We start from the raw sequence: 20,107 nt of genomic DNA, 5'->3' as shown, positions 1-20,107 counted from the left end.
ACTCTCAAACAGCCACTTGAAACAAATGAAACAATGGCCATACCTGAAAGGGAGAATTCTCCTTTCTGACTTTCACTTTCTCTGATTAGAAAGGCACCCGTCTTATTTTCTGAATATTTTAGTTGTTTCTCTGCATCTGCTCTTTTGATTGCTCCAAAAAACCACCTAAAAAGAAAGACATGTAAACTTTAATTAACCAATCAACAGTCATTCTTTAAGAAGAAAGGAGCTTGGCAAGAAAGTATTCTAACATCAGAGAGTTTTAATAACTTTTAATGAAACATCTTAAGATGCAAATAAGCTTTTGACATTAGAGATGATTTGTAGGAATCTGAAACCCACACCAGGATTCATAAAAGTAAGGTACAAGGCAGGAATCTGGCTGGTGCCCACTATCCATCCCTTCTCACCTCTGCATTCTATTTGAGAGATCTGTCCCTTCTTCATCAAAATCAAAGCCCAGGACAAGCCTGCCATATTGCAGTCTCTAAAACTTCTCATCATTACCATCACATTGTCTGCTGCCTCACCTAATACTTTCTAGGCATTAGCAGGCAAATATTCCAATCAAATAATTCGTGCATTCCACATTTAAGTGTGAATTCTTAAAATCTAGTTCTCCAGACATTAATTTCTTCTGCTGCCTCCAACACTGAGCAACCAGCATACTGTGCTATGACTTTGCATGTTTAGAAGGGATTTTTTTTTCTTTATTTTTGGGACAGGCAGTTAGACAGTGAGAGAGAGAGAGAGAGAGAGAAAGGTCTTCCTTCCATTGGTTCACCCCCCAAATGGCTGCTTCAGCCAGTGTGCTGTGCCAATCCAAAGCCAGGAACCAGGTGCTTCCTCCTGGTCTCCCATGCGGGTGCAGGACCCAAAGATTTGGGCCATCCTCCACTTCCTTCCCGGGCCACAGCAGAGAGCTGGACTGGAAGAGGAGCCACCGGGACAGAATCCAGCACCCCAACCAGGACTAGAACCTGGGGTGCCGGCGCCACAGGCAGAGGATTAGCCTAGTGAGCCACGGCGCCGGCCAGAAGGGATTTATTAATATAAAAAAAAAAACTGTAACCCATAAAGAGATTACATCAAAATAATAGTTCTGCCCAGGAAATATTTTTATAGTACCACCTCTACCTCTTGTCTTCATCCTGCTAACCTCACCATTCCATAAATTAACACACAAGTTTGTGAACGTGGTCAACATCAACCTAGAATTATGAATTCTCAATATCACAGCTAGTCTAAAATATGTATCAAGCAGGAACCAATGTGATCTAATAAGCAACAGCTTAGAACTTCTTTTCACAAGTGATCCCTCACTCTAAGGCCATAAAAATAATCATTATCATTACAGGACTTAGGTGAAACATTGAGTTTTCAAGTATCATCTTTAAAACTATAAACATCTTGGGGTTGGCACTGTAGTATATTGGGTTAAGCCACCACCTACAGCACCAGCATCCCATGAGGATGCCAGTTCGAGTCCTGGCTGCTCCAATTCTGATCCAGCTCCCTGCTAATGTGCCTGGGAAAGCAGCAGAATATGGTCCAAGTATTTGGGCCCCTGCATTCACATGGGAGACCTGGAAGAAACTCCTGGCTTCAGCCTGGCCAGCCCAGCCATTGAAGTCATTTGCAGATGGAAGACCTCTCTTTCTCTCTCTGTCCCTCTCTCTATATATATTTCTGCCTTTCAAATAAATAAAATAAAGCATATATATATGTATATATAAACACCTCAAGAGAGAAAAATATGGGCTTGAGGGAAGAAATACAGTCTAGGAGAGGAAATACACGTTATCAAAAGTTAGCCTAAATTTGATTTATCAAAGTACACTGATTAAAATTAAAGTATTTGATCAAAATACAAATGTATAAATCTTCATAAGAATTAAAATTGGTCTAACAAGTTAATGTTCTAATTCTCATTATTCCAAAAATAAATACTATATTACATAACTTTTATGCTCATACAGATGATGGATATTGGAAAATTTGAGTGTATTAAGGCTGGCAGGAGGTTGGGGGAAAGAATTTAAATGAAAGAGATACTACAATTAAATATTGCCTTCCAAAAAATAAAAAATAATAAATATCAAACTGTAAATTATACAAATTACCTTTTTTAAAAAGTTTACCTTGGCTGGCGCTTAAAGCCCTGGCCTGAAGCACCGGCATCCCATATGGGCACTGGTTCTAGTCCTGGCTGCTCCTCTTCGGATCCAGCTCTCTGCTATTGCCTGGGAAGACAGTAGATGGCCCAAGTCCTTGGGCCCCTGCACCCATGTGGGAGACCTGGAAGAAGCTCCTGGCTCCTGGCTTTGGATTGGCGCAGCTCCGGCCGCTGTGGCCATCTGGGGAGTGAACCAGCGGATGGAAGACCTCTCTATCTGTCTCTCCCTCTCTCTGTAACTCTGTCTTTCAAATAAATAAAATAAATCTTTAAAAAAAAGTTTACCTTTTTTTTTACTTATTTGAAAGGCAAAGTGGCAGAAAAAGGGAGAGAAAAACAGAGGGATCTTCAATCCACTAGTTCACTCCCCAAATAGCCAGGTTTAGTCCAGTCCAAAGCTGGGAGCCCAGAACTCCACCCATATCTCTCACATGGGTGGCAGTTCCAGGTATTTGGGTCATCATCCACTGCATTCCTTTGGGCATCAGCAGGAAGTTGGATCAGAACTGGAGCATCCAGGACTGAACTGGAATTCCAATATGGGATGCAGACATAACAAGCATGGCTTAACTTGCTGCACCACAAGGCTGGCCTCAGATCTCTTCATCTTTATCTGACAGGATATTACAGGTCATCTTGGGACAATGAAAACTCCAAATGTCTTAGTGGTTTAAGATAACAAAGCTGTTTTTTTTACTCATCTGTGTGTCTACTAAACTCTGTTCCATGTGTGTTCACTCATGGGGTTTCTATGTTCATGTTCCATGATTGCCAAGCCAGGATTGAAAAATAGGGCAAATCACAGGCTGGTTCTAGAGATTCTATTGAAGCTTCTACTCAGAAATGAACCCATTGGCAAATAAATTGCAGTCAGGCTTAAATGCAAAGAAAGCAAGAAGTGCAAACCCACCATTTCCCAGAAGATAGAAAACTGGAAACAAATGCTTGACTACATTAATAACTACCACCCTAATGCAATACCAGGAGTCAAACGGATGTCCGTTGACTACTGTTTGTTGAAGTGAAACTATGAAAGGCATAGAAACATTCTGAAGTGACATATAATTAATACACAGGAGGAAAAGGAATGCATGTCTTCAACTGTTGCAGAAATAAGACAATAGAATAATTAGACAATAATAATAATTAAAAAAGACTAAAACTGGCTCAATCAAGCAAATTAGTGATGAAAAAATAGTGATGAAAAGATGAATTATTCAATAAATGATGATGTGGGGCTGGCAATGTGGCACATTATATTAAGCTGCTGCATCCCATATCACCAGGAAGATTCAAGTCCTGGCTGTTCCACTTCTGATCAAGCTTCCTACTAATGTGCCTGAGAAAGGGGGAAGGAGGATGATCCATGTACTTGGGTCCCTACCAAGCACATGGGAGACCTGGATGAAGTTCCTGGCTACTGGATTTAGCTCAGTTCTGCCCCAATCATTGCAGCTATTTAAGGAGTGAACAAGCAGATAGATCTCTCTCTCCCTCTCTTTCTATCTCTCTGCCTTTCACATAAATAATTTTTTTCTTTTTAATGCTGTTACCATTAAGCAAATATAAACATGTAAACTTTTACAAGAATTACAAATTATCAAGAAAATTCTAGAATTATTATATGTCCTATTTCTCATTATTCTCAAGAATAAACACTGCATTATATAAGTTCACATACATATGTTACATTTCTCTTTTGGATAATCAAGTCTGTAAATTATGTATTTCCTCTTCCAAATCAAGTGGTTGAAGGTAAATCAATTTTATTACATTTATGTAGGAACCCTATAGTTTTTTAAAATATTTTATTTATTTACTTTAAAAGCAGATTACAGAAAGAGGAGGGAAGGAGGGAGGGAGGGAAAGAGAGAGAGAGAGAGAAAGATCTTCCAACCACTGGTTCACTCCCCATATGGCTGCAATGGCTGGAGCTGGGCCATGACGAAGCCAGGAGCCAGGAGTTTCTTCCAGGTCTAATACACAGGTGCAGGGGCCCATGGACTTGGGCCAACTTTCACTGCTTTCCCAGGCCATAGCAGAAAGCTGGATTGGAAGTGCAGAAGCTAGATCACAAACTGGTGCCCATATGGGATGCTAGCACTGCAGTTGACTTAACCTGTTGCACCACAGCACCAGCTGTTAGGAAACTGGTGCAGTTTTATCTATGGCGCGATCTACACCCTGATTTACATCCTATGCCCTGGTTCCCACCGCCATTGCTGAAAGCAATGGCCCAACCACTGTTGTCAAGCTCCACCCCCATCCTAACGGGATTTGCTGCTCCTGCTTCCCTGCCCACCCTCAGGCAAAGTTTTAAAAAGGGCCTGCTCCTGAACAAGTGGCTCTCTTGGCTCCTCTCTCTTGGCTCCTCTCTCTTGGCTCTTCTCTCCTGCTCTCTTGGCTCCTCTAGTCTCTCTTCTCTCTGCTCTATCTTCTCTCCTCACTAGCTACTCTCCTCTGTCTCTCTCTCTCTTATACTCTATTTCTCTCTCTTATCCTTCTTCATCCCTCCCCACCAGTCTGCTGGCTTTTCCCCCAATAAACTCTTTCCCTTACTCTGGTGTTCGATGTGCTTTGTGACGGCTAACAGAAATATATAACAGCAGTCCCTATAGTTTTTTTAATCCTTTTATGTCTCAACAATTTTGAATTTTTGCTTAATACACTGTTGAAATGATTTTACCAGGCAAATAACACCAGTCCTGAATCTATTCTAATGATGAAATGGATATAAATATTTAAAGGAATGTATCACCTCACTGAATACCTGGAATTTTAGTTGACTGAGCTCCTACCAGGAAGTGAAAATAGAAAGAAAAAGTTTTTTTCTGAACATAGAAGCATTAAAATACCATCATTCATACTCAAAGATGATGCAACTGCTATAGATTGCAATCTCTAGAGCAGGTGCTGCTGTAGACACTAATGGGTAAACAACAGCTCGTTCCACCCTGTGCACATGTGAAAATTTTTCCTTAATGTGAAGTCTGAGTTCTTGGCAATACTGTCATTGTCACCAGTTCTGCCTTTTAAGTATCCCTACTGCTCCCATTCCGGAACAGCACCAACAACCCAGGCCTATTTGTCCACCACAGCCATTTCCTATTCTCTCTCTCTCTTTTAAAGATTCATTTACTTATTTGAGAGGTAGAGCTACAGAGAGGGAGAGACAGAGAGAGAGATGGTCTTCCACCCCCTGATTGACTCCCCAGTATTTGCAAAAGCAAGGAGCCAGGAGCTTCTATTGGGTCTCCCATGTCGGGGCAGGTGCCCAAGCACTTAGGCCATTCTTCCACTGCTTTCCCAGGCCACAAGCAGAGAGGATTGGAAGTAGAACAGCCAGGACACCAACTGGAGCCCATATGGGATGCCAGTTCCACAGGGCAGAGACTTAGCCTACCACACCAACGTGCCAACATCGACCACAGCCATTTTCAAACCTGTCTTCAAATTCTTGTGTGTAGTACTGTGAATGCCAAGAAGGGATCCAGACATTCAGCTGGTACTTTGAGGATCTCTGAGCTTCATATGAGTAACATACTGCTCAGAGATCCTCAAAGTACAGTCCCTAGAGCAGCAGCATCAAAAAAAACTTCATAGAAACAGAAATTCTTGGGTCTCTCTTGACTTCCTGAAGTAGAATCTCTGGAGGGGGTGGCCCAGCAATCTGAATTGTGATAAGCCCTGAGATGAATCTGATGCACGCTGAAGTTTCAGAAATTAGAAATTTATACAAGAGAGCTGAGAATAAGTTAGCATTTAGCATTAACCAGTAAAATGACCCCAACACAAAGCACACACACATTTTATTGATATTTAGAAAAAATAATGTTTATTGCTTTGTCATATCATGTTACGAAAGACATCTTAGTTAAAAGTAACCTTGATTAAAAGTAACCAAGAAGGAGAAGAAACCCAGGGTAATCTGAGAAAAGAAATGCTTCAATTAGATGAAAACAGATCAAAAAATCTAATGCCTGTTTGGGATGAAAGAACATGTGACAAGTCTAAAATCTGCTTTGCAAATATTTATCACGTGTCTACTGTGTACAAATCCTCTGGTACTAGCACAGAACATCTCTAAGACATTGTCAGGTGAAAAAAGGTAAATTTGAGACTAATAAGAATATTATAGTTCTATTTATATTTTAATTAAAAGCCAACAAGCCAAAAATTCTACATGCTCACTTCTCTAGAGGTTAGTGAGGGATGATCAGAGTGATGACAAAGCGTTTTTCCTTTTTACTCTGAATTTTTCTCTATAATTTGTATGTTTACAATAATATATGGTTGTAAATCACTTTAAAATTTAAGTATGAGGCCGGCGCCGTGGCTCACTAGGCTAATCCTCCACCTGCAGCGCCGGCACCCAGGGTTCTAGTCCTGGTCAGGGCGCCGGATTCTGTCCCGGTTGCCCCTCTTCCAGGTCAGCTCTCTGCTGTGGCCCAGGAGTGCAGTGGAGGATGGCCCAAGTGCTTGGGCCCTGCACCCCATGGGAGACCAGGAGAAGTACCTGGCTCCTGGCTTCGGATCAGCGGGGTGTGCCGGCCACACAGCGGCCATTGGAGGGTGAACCAACGGTAAAGGAAGACCTTTCTCTCTGTCTCTCTCTCACTGTTCACTCTGCCTGTCAAAAAAAATTTAAGTATGAAACAAAAAAAATCAAGAAATATGCTATAAAAATTTACATGTTGTTTGGAAACTTTTTAAGTTAGAATTACCAGACATGAGAAAAATCCCAAAGCAACAGAAGACAAGTTATTATGGGTGAGCAGTGAAACAAAAGGAACAAGACCCAAGGCTTTCAAATCCATATGACTGAAGGGCTATGGGCCCCACAGCACATTAGCAGGTAGAGTAGAAAAACAGCTAAGAGCTATAGCACCTCCTTGGGGTTGTTTTAACCTCTCTGTGCCTCAATTTCCTCATTTGCTTTTTGGTTTCCTCACTTGTGAGAATAATAATAACTACTCTGCAGCTTTGTCTCGAGTTTAAGGAAAATAACATTTGTAAAGAGCTTGATGTCCGGGTACATTCATGCTCAATAAACAGTGTCTATTTTAAGAGAACGAATTGAAGGAAAAAATAAATTTGATTTTAGACATGATGGATTAGAAGTCACAATGAGTGAATATCTGTACATGATTTTATTTCTCTGTATTTGGATTGAAAATTTTGTCTCAAGTGACTTTCTGTTCTCCCTGCCATTCTTGATTAGGACGTGCTGCCACCAGGTGGCAGTAGGCCATTCTTCTACTCCAAAAGGCTAACAAAGGCTGTCATATGATTAACTGGAGGACAAAGTGTGCCTTTTACAAAAACAGAATTAATGCAATGTTACTGGATTTCAACATTTCAGTACTTTAAATATCAATAAGAAATCATTATGTAAATACATGTGGTACCTCCATTAACATTTTGTCTCTTTATCTTACTAGAGCTGTATTTTCCCTCAATAACTGGCACAAAGAACAACCCTAGGTCATTCATAATTCCAGTATGATGCAGATAATTTCCTCCTACACTTTTTAAATGGGCTTGATTTATTGTACGAGCATTTCTTTAAGTTATTTTTATTTATTTGAAAGGCACGCAGCTTTCCTATCTTGTTAGGTAGGAAGTTAGAAATTAGCCTATGTCTGTGAGAGGGGCCTGAAGAAACTGGTACATCCGCCAAAGCCTAGCATTTTGCATTTCAAAGTCCTGCCCAGACCCTGATAACCTTCCTGATGGCCCTGGCCTTTCCCCCAAGGAAAGTTCCCAAGAGAATCTCTCTCCTCAGGACAAATGAGTTACTTGACCTGATAACATGGGGCAATTACTTGACCTGATAACATGGGGCAATAAAACCCTCACAGTCGCCCTAGGAGAAGCCCTTCTGCCCAGCTCCACCAGGTGCCAGAAAACCTGGGGAGGAATTTGCTAATTTACTCTCCACAAACCCTTTTTTCCTGGAGGAGAAGGGGGAGGGAGTAAAGAGACTCCTTTAAAAACTGGAAGTCTAAACAAAGACTGCATGCTCAGCTCTCTGCTCTCTGCTGAGCTGCCCGCCTGGCCTGCCCAGGTGTATTCTACCCATTCAACTAAGTAACCTTGCCTTTCCCCCAGTCCGAGTGACTGGGCATTCTGAGTCTTCTGTTCTGACAGATGCCCTATCCCCAGTAAAACCTTATTTGTTCTCTGTTTCACACCTGAATTCTTTCTTGCATGAAGACAAGAACCCCACAGCTTTTCTTCAGTGACGTCATCTTCTTACTGGTTCACCACCCAAATGCCTGCAACAGCAGGTTGTCGCCAAACTGAACCCAGGACCTGAGCACTCAATCCTGCTCTCCTATGTGGGTGTCGGGGACCCAAGTATTTGACATCACCTACTGCCTCCCAGGATATGCACTAGTAGAAAGCTGGAAAGAGGAGCTGAGTTCAAGCCCAGACTCCGCTGGAACACAGGCACTCTTACACAGTATGCACGAATCCCAAGAAAGTTCTTAACCTCTATGGCAAATGCCATCCTCTCCTTCTATACCTTTTAAAGCGAAGGCCCCATGCCTAGTAACTGCAGGCTAGGGCTTCCAAAAGTCAATATATTTTTTAGTGTCTCCCTAAAAATGAAAGCAGTTGGCCTTCAACTATTGTAGACAGATTGTGAAAAACAGAAGCTCTTAAAATCAGTTCTCCAAATAAACTTGGATCCTCCCAGAAAGTGCATGGATTAACTTGGCATAATTACCCAAGGAAGAAGCAACATGAGAAGGCTCTCCCATGAGAGAGCTAGACTGGGGATGTCATTACTGTTGTCATCAAACTTACACATGCTACAATGGAAAACCAAATACCATCCTTGCCAGTGTGGCTTGAGAGGCATCAGTGGCATTCACATTTGCAAAATACCTCTAGTTTTCAGGGGACACTCATAATTACATTTATTGTGTCTAAATGAAAGGCTTGGATTCCTGGCTGCCTTGTCTATTGTTGTCCTTTATTGTTGTCCTATATGGCTCACCTACATCCATCTGTGTTTCAGCAGCATTGCCAGGAAACCCTCTGGGAAGTTCCTTTCCGCTCAGGCAATCGGGTCTCTCCCCTTTTACACATTCTTCTCAGGCTCAGTAGCTCAAAGTGAGTTAGCCCTGCCTCTCTTTTGCCACTCACTTGCCACGATAATGACTGAGGGGAAACGATGCTCACCTGTGGTTTGTTACTCTTTCCTTCCTTTCCTCTTCACCCACCATTGCCTTTGTCTAACTCATCACCACCACTTGGATTATGTGGGTATTGTACTATCTCTTCTCTTTAATATTGTTATCTTATGTTGATTGATCATGTATATGGAGCCAGACACTGTTGCCACAAGTTTTGCATGCATTTTCTCAGCCTCTCTCCCTCATTCCCATCACCCTAAATTTATTATCTAGAAATATGAAATGGTGTATCTCACCAATACATATTCATAAATATGTTATTGGTTTGGTTTTACTTATGGCATAAAACTCTTATTATTCTGGAATTTCAGACCCTTTACTATCTAGTCATTAGCCATTTCTTCAACATTTACTCCCTCAGATCAATTTTGTGCTCCAACTAAACTCACACTCCTATTGTTACTTGCAGTACATTACTTAAACTTGTCTACTCAGAATTCCTACAGTATTCACTGAATACCCTCTGGTTTGACATGTACCATACAAAAGCTGGTGCCACAATTTAAATTTTTGCATTGATTTTAGATTATTTTTGTGTTCATGTTTTATGCATACTTCCTCAGCACAAGGGCTGACTTTGATAACGCCATGTATCTCAGGCACAAAGCACCAGCTGTATGCCCTTTGGAGCCATTAAATAAATACCTGTTGGTGAAAAAAATTAATACATTGTATTTTGATGTAGGCATTTTTTATGGCCTTTGGTTTATAAGGAACACCGGAACCTTAGATAATGCCTGTATTTTCATGTAAGCTTTTATTTGTGCTTGCCACAAACTTGCAATGTAAAGTGCTTATGGGAGAGGCCTTATCTGCTATGGACCAGTTACAGCAAGTTTCTAATCTTAATTAGTCTTAGAAGACAGATTTCAATCTGACCTCCCTCTCTTTCCCCCAATGAACATTTGCATATGAATGTAAGGATAAAAAAATGAGACTGACTCTTCTGTCCTTCAAAATACAAGCATGTCAGAACCCCACACACGTAAAAATCATGTGATAAAGTGACAACATCACTTTAGTTTACCATCTGAGGTAGGACTTGCAGTCACTTAGGAATCAGGAAGCGCCTTGCACGGGTCATTTGATAAAGCTTTTCTGTTTCTGCTGTTCACCTTTATACTCCTCATAAAGGGGGAATTTTGAAGGAACTTCTTTAGAGAGGAAGTAAGGTGAATGAAACTTGTGCTTCCTCACTGGGCCAGGTGCCAGTTTGTTAAAGAATCTGGTTACAACCTGAACCTAAAAGAATCTCATTATAAGCTAAACTCATTTCTCTGAGTCTAGTACTCAAAAGTATACAATTCCTCACACAAAAGTTTACAAAAAGTACCACAGAGTTCAGATAGACATTTAATCTCAAGGCACTGTTTCATTTTCACACCATTCCTATTTGTGCAAAAGTAAGTGGAAGCTAATATTGCTTTCTCTTTTAAAATAAAAACAAAAAAGTAGACATATAAAATCACACTTCCAATCATCAAACATGAAATAAAAATGCAGAATTTAATCCACCTGCTTTGTTTTTGTACAATATTTGTAATAAGTAAGAAGATATGATTTATAGTTGATAGCATTAATCATTAAATAATTTCTATCTTTTTTTACATTCCAATAAAGTAAATGAAATTGATCTTATAATGCCTGGTGAAATACCTTACTTCGCAAAAAAACACATGTTCATTCATGTTGTTTATATAAATAAGCTTTTGGGTGATAGTATTAGTAAGGAGTCTATGGGGCATTAATTTTTGAAATGACAATTCTACCTAGTTTCCTACACAAACTTCCAAAATATACTTATCTTCCCTAATGAACTATTTCCTTTCTCAACAAAGAAAGAAAAACTAAAGGAACTTCTTAATTCACTTAATTTTTAAAAATATTAATTCCGTGTGTCATGAATGATATTCTCTTTTTTAAAATAAAGATTTATTTATTTGAAAGTCAAAGTTACACAGAGAGAAGAGAGGCAGAGAGAGAGAGGTCTTTCGTCCAATGGTTCACTCCCCAGATGGCCTCAACAGCTAGAGCTGCGCCAATCTGAAGTCAGGAGCCAGGAGCTTCTTCCAGGTATCCCATGTAGGTGCAGGGGCCCAAGGACTTGGAGCATCTTCCACTGCTTTCCCAGGCCATAGCAGAGAACTGGACTGGAAGAGGAGCAGCAGGGACTAGAACCGGTGCCCATATGCAATGTTGGCACTTCGGGCCAGGGCGTTAACCTGCTGCACCACAGTGCCGGCCCCATGAACGATGTTATCTCATCCCATACTAATTAAAGCACGGAAGGTGTTTTTTAATTTGACAAAATAATTTATTCTTTATTTTTGGAATGTTATGGAATAAACAAGACCAAGTGTTGAGTTTAGTCAGCTAGCAGTCATTCTATGTGCCCACTAGAAATGAGTTAATAATGTCACACTTTGGACTTGGAGACATCCTCTGCATTGCCTGGATCCAGATTTCTCTTACAAATTCAAAAAGGCAGCATCAGTTCTCTTTTTTACCTATTCCAAAGGTGACATTCAAAACATTTTATGACTAATATGATGTATGTAAGCACTGTTAGAATATACACCAACAAAAGCAAGGGCTGTGTCTAAGTTTTAGCTGCATACCTATCATTTTAACACTCAGCAATGAGCTATGTCATCACTTAGCATCATTAAATGTTTTATCCCAAATAAAATATGGTAAACATCTTAAAGGCATCCTAGAAAGTAATCATTATATAGCTTTTTATATCCTTTATGGGCTGAAAAGCATCAGTAACATTATTTTTATACTAACTATATGGGCAAAAGATGATAAAACAAAAGTATATTATTTTTGTTTGAGAATATTGAATATCAAAAGAGATAAAAGACCACTTTTACTGAGTAACAAATCAAAAAGAAAGTGATGAAACAACCAAACAAAAGATCATTGAATTGCCAAAGGTATATAGTTACATAAATAAACCATAAGCTATAGAAAAGATAGAAGATTTTTTTTTTTTTTTGACAGGCAGAGTGGACAGTGAGAGAGAGAGACAGAGAGAAAGGTCTTCCTTTGCCCTTTGCCGTTGGTTCACCCTCCAATAGCCGCCGCGGCCGGCGCACCGCGCTGATCCGATGGCAGGAGCCAGGTGCTTCTCCTGGTCTCCCATGGGGTGCAGGGCCCAAGCACCTGGGCCATCCTCCACTGCCTTCCCTGGCCACAGCAGAGAGCTAGCCTGGAAGAGGGGCAACCGGGACAGAATCCGGCGCCCCAACCGGGACTAGAACCCGGTGTGCTGGCACAGCAAGGCGGAGGATTAGCCTAGTGAGCTGCAGCGCCGGCCCAAGATTTTTTTTTTTTAAAGAAAATATTTATGGGACTGGTGCTGTGGTGTAGCAGGTAAAGGCGCCACATGCAGTGCCAGCATCCCATATGGGTGCCGGTTCGAGTCCTGGCTGCTCCACTTCCGATCTAGCTCTCTGCTATGGTCTGGGAAAACAGTGGAAGATGGCCAAGTCCTTGGGCCCCTACACCTGCATGGGAAACCCAGAGGAAGCTCCTGGCTCCTGGCTTCTGATCAGCGTAGCTCCAGCCATTACAGCCATCTAGGAAGTGAACCAGCGGATGGAAGACAGACTCTCTCTCTCTCTGCCTCTCTTTCTCTTTGTGTGTAACTATTTCAAGTAAAATAAATAAATCTTAAAAAAAAAAGAAAATATTTATACACTTTGAATAGGACTCGAAAGAGTCCCTCCCCCCTAAAAAATAAAAAGGACAAGGGCATGTGTGTTGCAGGTGAAGAAGCCAACAAAGTATCTGTGAACAAACTGGTCTGGTGGACAACACTGGGCAGAAAGAGGATTAAATACAAGACTTTGATGTCACAGGTAATCTCAAGTGAGAATTCCTAACTTCATGAAAAATTTAGGTCATCAGCAAAATTTGAAAAATATGTTAGGAGGAGAAGATAGTCCAGATAATATTTAAGAGAATATCAAATTTGAAGTTTGAGCTTACCAGTTAAATGGCATGAAAATGTGTCTTTTCCTTTAAAAATTTATGTAATGTACAAGTTCAAAAGATGGAGATATTGAAGGTGGAAACAAAGAAGAATCTTCTATAGGGAAAGATGAGGGAACTTGATCAGAACCGATTGGCGCAGCTCCAGCCGTTTCAGCCAATTGGGGAGTGAGCCAGCGGATGGAAGACCTCTCTCTCCCTCTCTCTCTCTCTCTCTCTCTGCCTCTCCTTCTCTCTGTGTGTAACTCTGACTTTCAAATAAATAAATAAATCTTTAAACAAAAGAAAGAAATAATGCCCTTAGCCTCAGTGGTTTCTATCACTGATGTGTACAGAAATGCAAAGCACCAGAAGCTACAAGTATTTTCCAGGGAGCATCATGGGAGCTATGGCTCTTTTACCAAAAAAAAAAAAAAAAAAAAAAAAAAAAGGAAGCATTGGGCCAGCACTGCCGTGTACTGGGCTAAGTCTAAGCCTGTGGCACTGGCAGCCCACAGGGATACCAGTTAGTGTCCTGGCTGCTCCTCTTCCAATACAGCTCTCTACTGTGGCCTGGAAAGCAGCAGAAGATGGCCCAAGTGCTTGGACCCCTGTACCTGCATGGGAGACACCAAACAAGCTCCTGGCTTGTGACTTCGAACAGGCTCAGCTCCTGCAGTGCAGCCATTTGGGGAGTGAACCAGCAGAGAGAAGACCTCTCTCTCTGTCCCTCCCTCTCTCTTGTCTGTACCTCGGCCTCTCAAATAAATAAATCTTTTTTTTTAAAGGGAGGCATCTGTTTAATGATAAGAATAACATTTTATGAAAAACAATTACATATACAATAGAAATAATATTTTATATTATAATGAGATATAATTAAAGATTTTTTCATAATTTCTTAAATTCATATAAAAATCAAAATGTTTAAATGAAATTATCTTTCTCTGTCAAATATTGAATGCAAAGCAAAAATCTCTATCATCTAAACTTAATCCATAAATAGCATAGATTCACACATATATGCAGGTGTGGGTACGGATGTAGCTATAGCCATCACAGGTTTACAGATGTGCTTGAGTTCTACTACTCTTTGGGGATTTCAATGAAGCAGGTGCCCCCAAGGTAGCCAGAGAGCAAAACATAGAGTCCATTAAAGGTCCAAATGGTAAACAGGGTCTCTCTCTCTTTCTCTAAATAATTTGTACCTGAGTGCCAGATATTCATTAAACATGACTATTATTAATACTTACAAATAATAATGTCAGCATTAATAATTGAAAGTTGTTTATAACTAACCCATGTAAGTGCCACCCACTAGACTTTGAAATGGTAAAAACTGAACATATCCACAAAGCATCTTACTCTTGTCAAAAGGAAAGTTGGAAGCAGTGCCAAAAAGCACACCTTTTGTTTTTGGTATCAACAAGCTATTTGTCAGGAAACAAAAGGAAGGCCCTACCAGTGCTGTAGGACTTTTCTAAAATCTAAAAATTAGTTTTCTGCTTGTTTTTGCTTAGACTAAGAGGAAGTGGCAGTTGCACAGTCTATTACACCCTCATTCCTCAGCTGGTATGGGGAAAGGCAATCAGAGTAGTGGTCCCACTTCCCCATCCCTCAATACGTCTACCTAATGAGTAACTCCTTCTAGGGACTCAGGTTTCAAATTCCAGCTTGTTGCAGTGGGCATTTGGCAAAGAAATTAAGTCTTCACTGGGAATGCTGACATTCCATATCTATTGGAGGGCCAGGAATCAAGTCTTAGCTCCTCTCCTGGCTACAGCTTCCTGTTAATGCACCCCCTTGGAGGCAGCCAATGATGGCTCAAGTACTTGGGTCCCTGTCAACCACATGGGAGACGCAAAAGAGAGACCTGGCCCGGTCCATGATATTGACAGCATGTGGGAAATAAAGCAGCAGATAGATTTCTTCGTATCTGTCTCTGCCTCCGTCTGCCTTTAAAATAAACAAAAATTTAAGAGGAAAGGGTCAGAGTTGGAGCTCAGGAGGCTGTAGGTCCCCAAGAGCAGCAGGGACTTTTGCCACATTTTCAAAAGCACAGTCATGTTTTTGAAAGGAAGAAACTCTGTCTCAGTTCTGCTTCTGGGTCCTGAATCATTCTGCTATAACCCAACCCAAACCTTTGTTCTCTCTGGTCCACTTTGCTCCATATTCTCCCACACTGGACTCCACTCCCTTATGTTCAACCCATCCAAAACATTATAAATTCAATTCAAATATCATACAAGGTTTGTGAAGAACAAAGCCTTAAGTATAATTCAGAGTAGAAAGCAAGTTGAAATATGTGTCAGAAATTTCTGTTCATAGAAATTTAATATCCTTTCCCTTGAAGAGGGAATTTCCCAAAACCTTTTCCTCTGAGGTTCTGCCCGGTTGCTAAGGCACCTCACCTCTTCCTCTTCCTTGTCAAGCTTTTACAACAAAATTCCTCCTTGCTCTTATATGCATAGGCATAAGGTTCTCTATCGAATCTTCACTCCAAACTTGATTCTGTGTCTCCCTCTATTTACTCCAACACTCATTAAAATGGTCTGCTCAGTAAAGGCCTGTCTACTCCAGGACTTGATTCTCAGCGGAACAAACATCGAGAGCTTTGAAAATGGGATTTTTTTTTAGCACATCAACTCCGTAAGCAAAACACTTCTCACACCATTATCCATAGCATGGGATAGCAACAGAATTATGCACATTCTTGGTGTCTAGAACAATCCCACGTCCTGGGCTAAAGGTAAAGGGCTGAGTTACTTCTAGCTGTATTCTTTTATCACTCCATTTCATTACTATGACTAAGTACCTAAGACAAGCCACTTATGAAGTAAGTTTACTTTGGTCCACAGTTTTAGAGGTTCACAGTCTAAGATCTGGCAGCCCCATTGGTTGTGCATCTATCTGGTGAGGCTGGAGGTGGCAACTGCAGAATGCATGCAGAGAAAGGATCATATAGTGAACCAGGAAGCAGACATACAGGTGGCACAATTTGTCATCTAAGTCTAAGTGATCACTTCTTATAAAGCCATCATAGTTGCCTCATGGGAACCCCATACCAACAACTTTACCCAAAAAATTTCCTTCTCAAAGGCCCACCTTCAGACACCATAACTGGATTAGATTTCTACCATCCCATTAACCATTAGCAAAATTTCTAGAGGATCAAGACTTTAACACAAAGGCGTTTTGGAGACATCCAAACTAATACCCAAATCAGAGCAATTTTAAATAATGCAGTTTGTTAAATTTATGAATGTCTTTAACTAGGCTAAAATGTTTACTGTTTTACAGAATTCTGCACAAAGGGATATACTGTAATGACCCATTATGCAAATATTATTTTTGAACAATATGTATACTATTTACAAACAAATATGAGTTTTGAAGAACTGAAATATGCCCTGTGTCAATGATTGCCTCACTATTTAGCAAATTTCTATTGAATAAGAATTCATTCCATAAAAACCTTCCCAGGTGCTAGAACTCCTTGCTAACTTCTTTGGAACTAATTGGAAACCACAAAAAAAAAAAAAAAAAAAAAAAAAAAAAAAAAAAACCCTCAATGAAAAATACAGAGTATAGTAAACTCTTGACTTCTGAGTTGTGACACAGAAAAGAAATTTTAGAATATTGATTTGAAAAGACCTGATCTTGGTCACAGCACATAAACATCCTAGAACAGGGAGCTAAGGTAGGCCCAAAGAGCAGATTTCTGAAAAAGTGAGTGATGATAGATTTATCATACAGCAGTTTCCCTCTCATTTAACTCATCATTTAGAATTACAGCTTAAAGGGTATGAGGTAGGAAAATCTTTCTTTTCAGACCAACTGAGTCTCTGATTCTTTCCTTCTTCCTATTATATTTATTAAGATCCATGAGAGTAGAAACTCCATCTTTTAGCTTATTTCTGCAATTTCCAGAGCTTAACATAACACCTCATATTAAGTACAGGAACACTATAAAAAATTTACAGAAAAATGGAATTAAAACACAAACTTATTCTGGTACCAAATTTGTTGAAATACATGCATTGTTTTTTCATAATGCACATTTCTCATGATCTTTTTGAAGATTCTTTTTTCCAGCTTTTTTATGTTAATGTGATATTAATACAATAAGAACAGATTCAGTGTAGCTCATAGATACAATTTTAAGAATACAATAATCCCTTCTCCCTCCCTCACCTTCTTTCTTTCATCTTTCTTTTTTAGTTTTTGAGGTAACATTTTAAATTTACATTATAGTCAAAGGTTTAATGCTCCAACAAAAAGTTCAACATGTAAACAGCAAAAAGACTCATAGAAATATAGGAAAGGGTTTTATACCCTCAGTACTGTAGAATGAATACATGAGTGAATGAATAAATGATTATTTGAGGATATGAGTTACACAGTTAAAAGTTAAAGATGGGCAAATAATTTTTAAAAGTAGGACAAGAATATATAGAGAAACACCTGAAGGTTTGTTACAAACAGCAAAAGAATAAGCACCAGCCATGAGTAACTTCACTGCCAATCAAAGTATCACAGTCCTACAGGGAAGGTAATAATAATGACAGTCATTAAAAGAATAATATTCAGGTGGCTCACTAGGCTAATCCTCCACCTGCAGCGCTGGCATCCCGGGTTCTAGTCCTGGTTGGGGCGCCGGATTCTGTCCCAGTTGCTCCTCTTCCAGTCCAGCTCTCTGCTGTGGCCCAGGAGTGCAGTGGAGGATGGCCCATGTCCTTGGGCCCTACACCCCATGGGAGACCAGGAGGAAGCACCTGGCTCCTGGTTTCGGACCAGTGCAGCGTGCCGGCTGCAACACGCTGGCGGTAGCGGCCACTTGGGGGGTGAACCAACGGAAAAAAGAAGACCTTTCTCTCTGTCTCTCTCTCTCTCACTCTCTAACTCTGCCTGTCAAAAAAAAAAAAAAAAAAGAAGAAGAATATTCAGATCCCATTTTATAATTCACAATGCACTTGCCTATATTATGGCCTTCATTCTCATGGCAAATGTTGGGGTATAATTAATCTTAAAAAAAAAAAAAGAAAATGATATTACAAAATCATTGTCACACAGTCAAAGAAAATGAAGTCAAATATAGGAAAAAATGGACAGTTTATAAATATTGTATTATAATGTTTGTTAGCTTCTCTAAATAATTTGTACTGATTTTTATTCTAGATAAATATCTTTTTCTAATAACACTACATTTATTTATTTGTAAGGCAGAGTTACAGAGAAGGGGGAGTCAGAAGGAAAGAAACCTTCTATCTGCTGGTTCACCTCACAAATGGCTGCAACAGCTGGGGTTGGGCCAGACCGAAGCCAGAAGCCTGGAATTTCTTCCAGGTCTCCCACGAAAGTGGCAGGAACTCAAGCACTTGGGCCATCTTCCACTGCTTTCCAGGCACATTAGCATGGAGCTGGATTGGAAGTGGAGCAGCAGGGACTCAAACTGGTGCCCGTATGGGATGCTGGTATTGCTGGTATTGCCACTGTGCCACAAAGCCAGCCTCTCTAACAACATTTTATAGACATAGCTCTGCATTCTTTTGTTAAAGAGTCCTTAAAGAGAACTATTCTACATTTCATATGCTGTAGACCCACTACATCTACCTATTTCAAGAAATATTTTTATAAACACGAAATCTCATTGACAAGACATAACTTTCCCATCTCTTTAAGATTCCATACATGTTCTCATAATAACCACTTTTAAACTCTCATGATAGAAAATTTTAAACACATTTCAAAGTTAAGAGAATAATACACTATCCAATTTGAATCAATATTAAGCTTCAATAATTATCATTTTCCTAATCTTATTCTCATCTTTATTTTTAATTGACTGAGTATAAATGGTTTCCAAAACTTGGTTGGAAAATTGGGGTTAAAAAAAAAGAAACCTTAATAAAACTTAAGTGGCTTCATACTATTTTAAAAATTTTTTATGATCAATTAGGTTTTAAAATTAGGTCCTTTGTGCTCTTTAGAAATTAAGAAGAATTATAAATGTTTTAATTAATGAGAGATATTTAAAGGAAAAAATACATAAATAGATAAATGTTATTGAGGCCTACTATGAATTGGAGAAATTAAAGAAAAGATATGTCCTTGCTGTCTTACAGGTTAACATTGTATTTATAAAAACACACAAATAGACTAGTATAAAAAGAATAAAAGCATCACCAAATACAACTATAAGCTATCTAACTATGTCATACATCATTCTGATGTCAGATAATTGGAGAAGTATATTTTAAGAGAAATGTATCATGTAAAAAGGCTTTATAATTGACATGTATGATCAATATGTCAATGGTGCAGATAAAAATTTCACATATAATGACTGATAAGGCAGAGACTTATGAGAAAAAAGGGCCTCTGTTGTACAATTACCTAAAGTATATAACTATACCCCCATCTTCAACTTCAAGTTCTATTTTTAGAATTTTGACAAGCAAGGAACAAGGATTTTCTGCCTTATGATTTCTTTGTTCTACATGTAGTCTTCAATTCTGTTGTATGTAATTAACTGAAAGTAAATTTACAGTAATGGTGATATCACTTTTTAAAAAATCTCTCTATAACAGAAATGATCATAAAATCTGTCTAACAAAATATTTTCTGAGCATTCCCTATTACAAATCTTGCTACTGCTTTTTCAAAATGGTACCAGATACTATTCTTAAAATGAAAGAAAAAAGGAACAAGTCAAATGTGGAAGACATGGAAGGAAAGAGCTAATAAA

General features: G+C 39.5%; 1 protein-coding gene across 1 annotated transcript in view; it reads right to left on the bottom strand.

The window, feature by feature from the left end:
- FRK (fyn related Src family tyrosine kinase) overlaps positions 1-20,107 on the bottom strand; it is a 129,577-nt gene that overhangs the window by 60,802 nt on the left and 48,668 nt on the right. The window contains exon 2 of the mRNA XM_051854387.2: positions 44-165. Coding sequence (XP_051710347.1) covers positions 44-165 — 122 coding nt within the window. The remainder of the gene's footprint in view (positions 1-43; positions 166-20,107) is intronic.

Source organism: Oryctolagus cuniculus, chromosome 5, assembly GCF_964237555.1.
Source record: "Oryctolagus cuniculus chromosome 5, mOryCun1.1, whole genome shotgun sequence".
Taxonomy (NCBI): domain Eukaryota; kingdom Metazoa; phylum Chordata; class Mammalia; order Lagomorpha; family Leporidae; genus Oryctolagus; species Oryctolagus cuniculus.
This window is presented reverse-complemented; position numbering and strand designations above follow the sequence as displayed.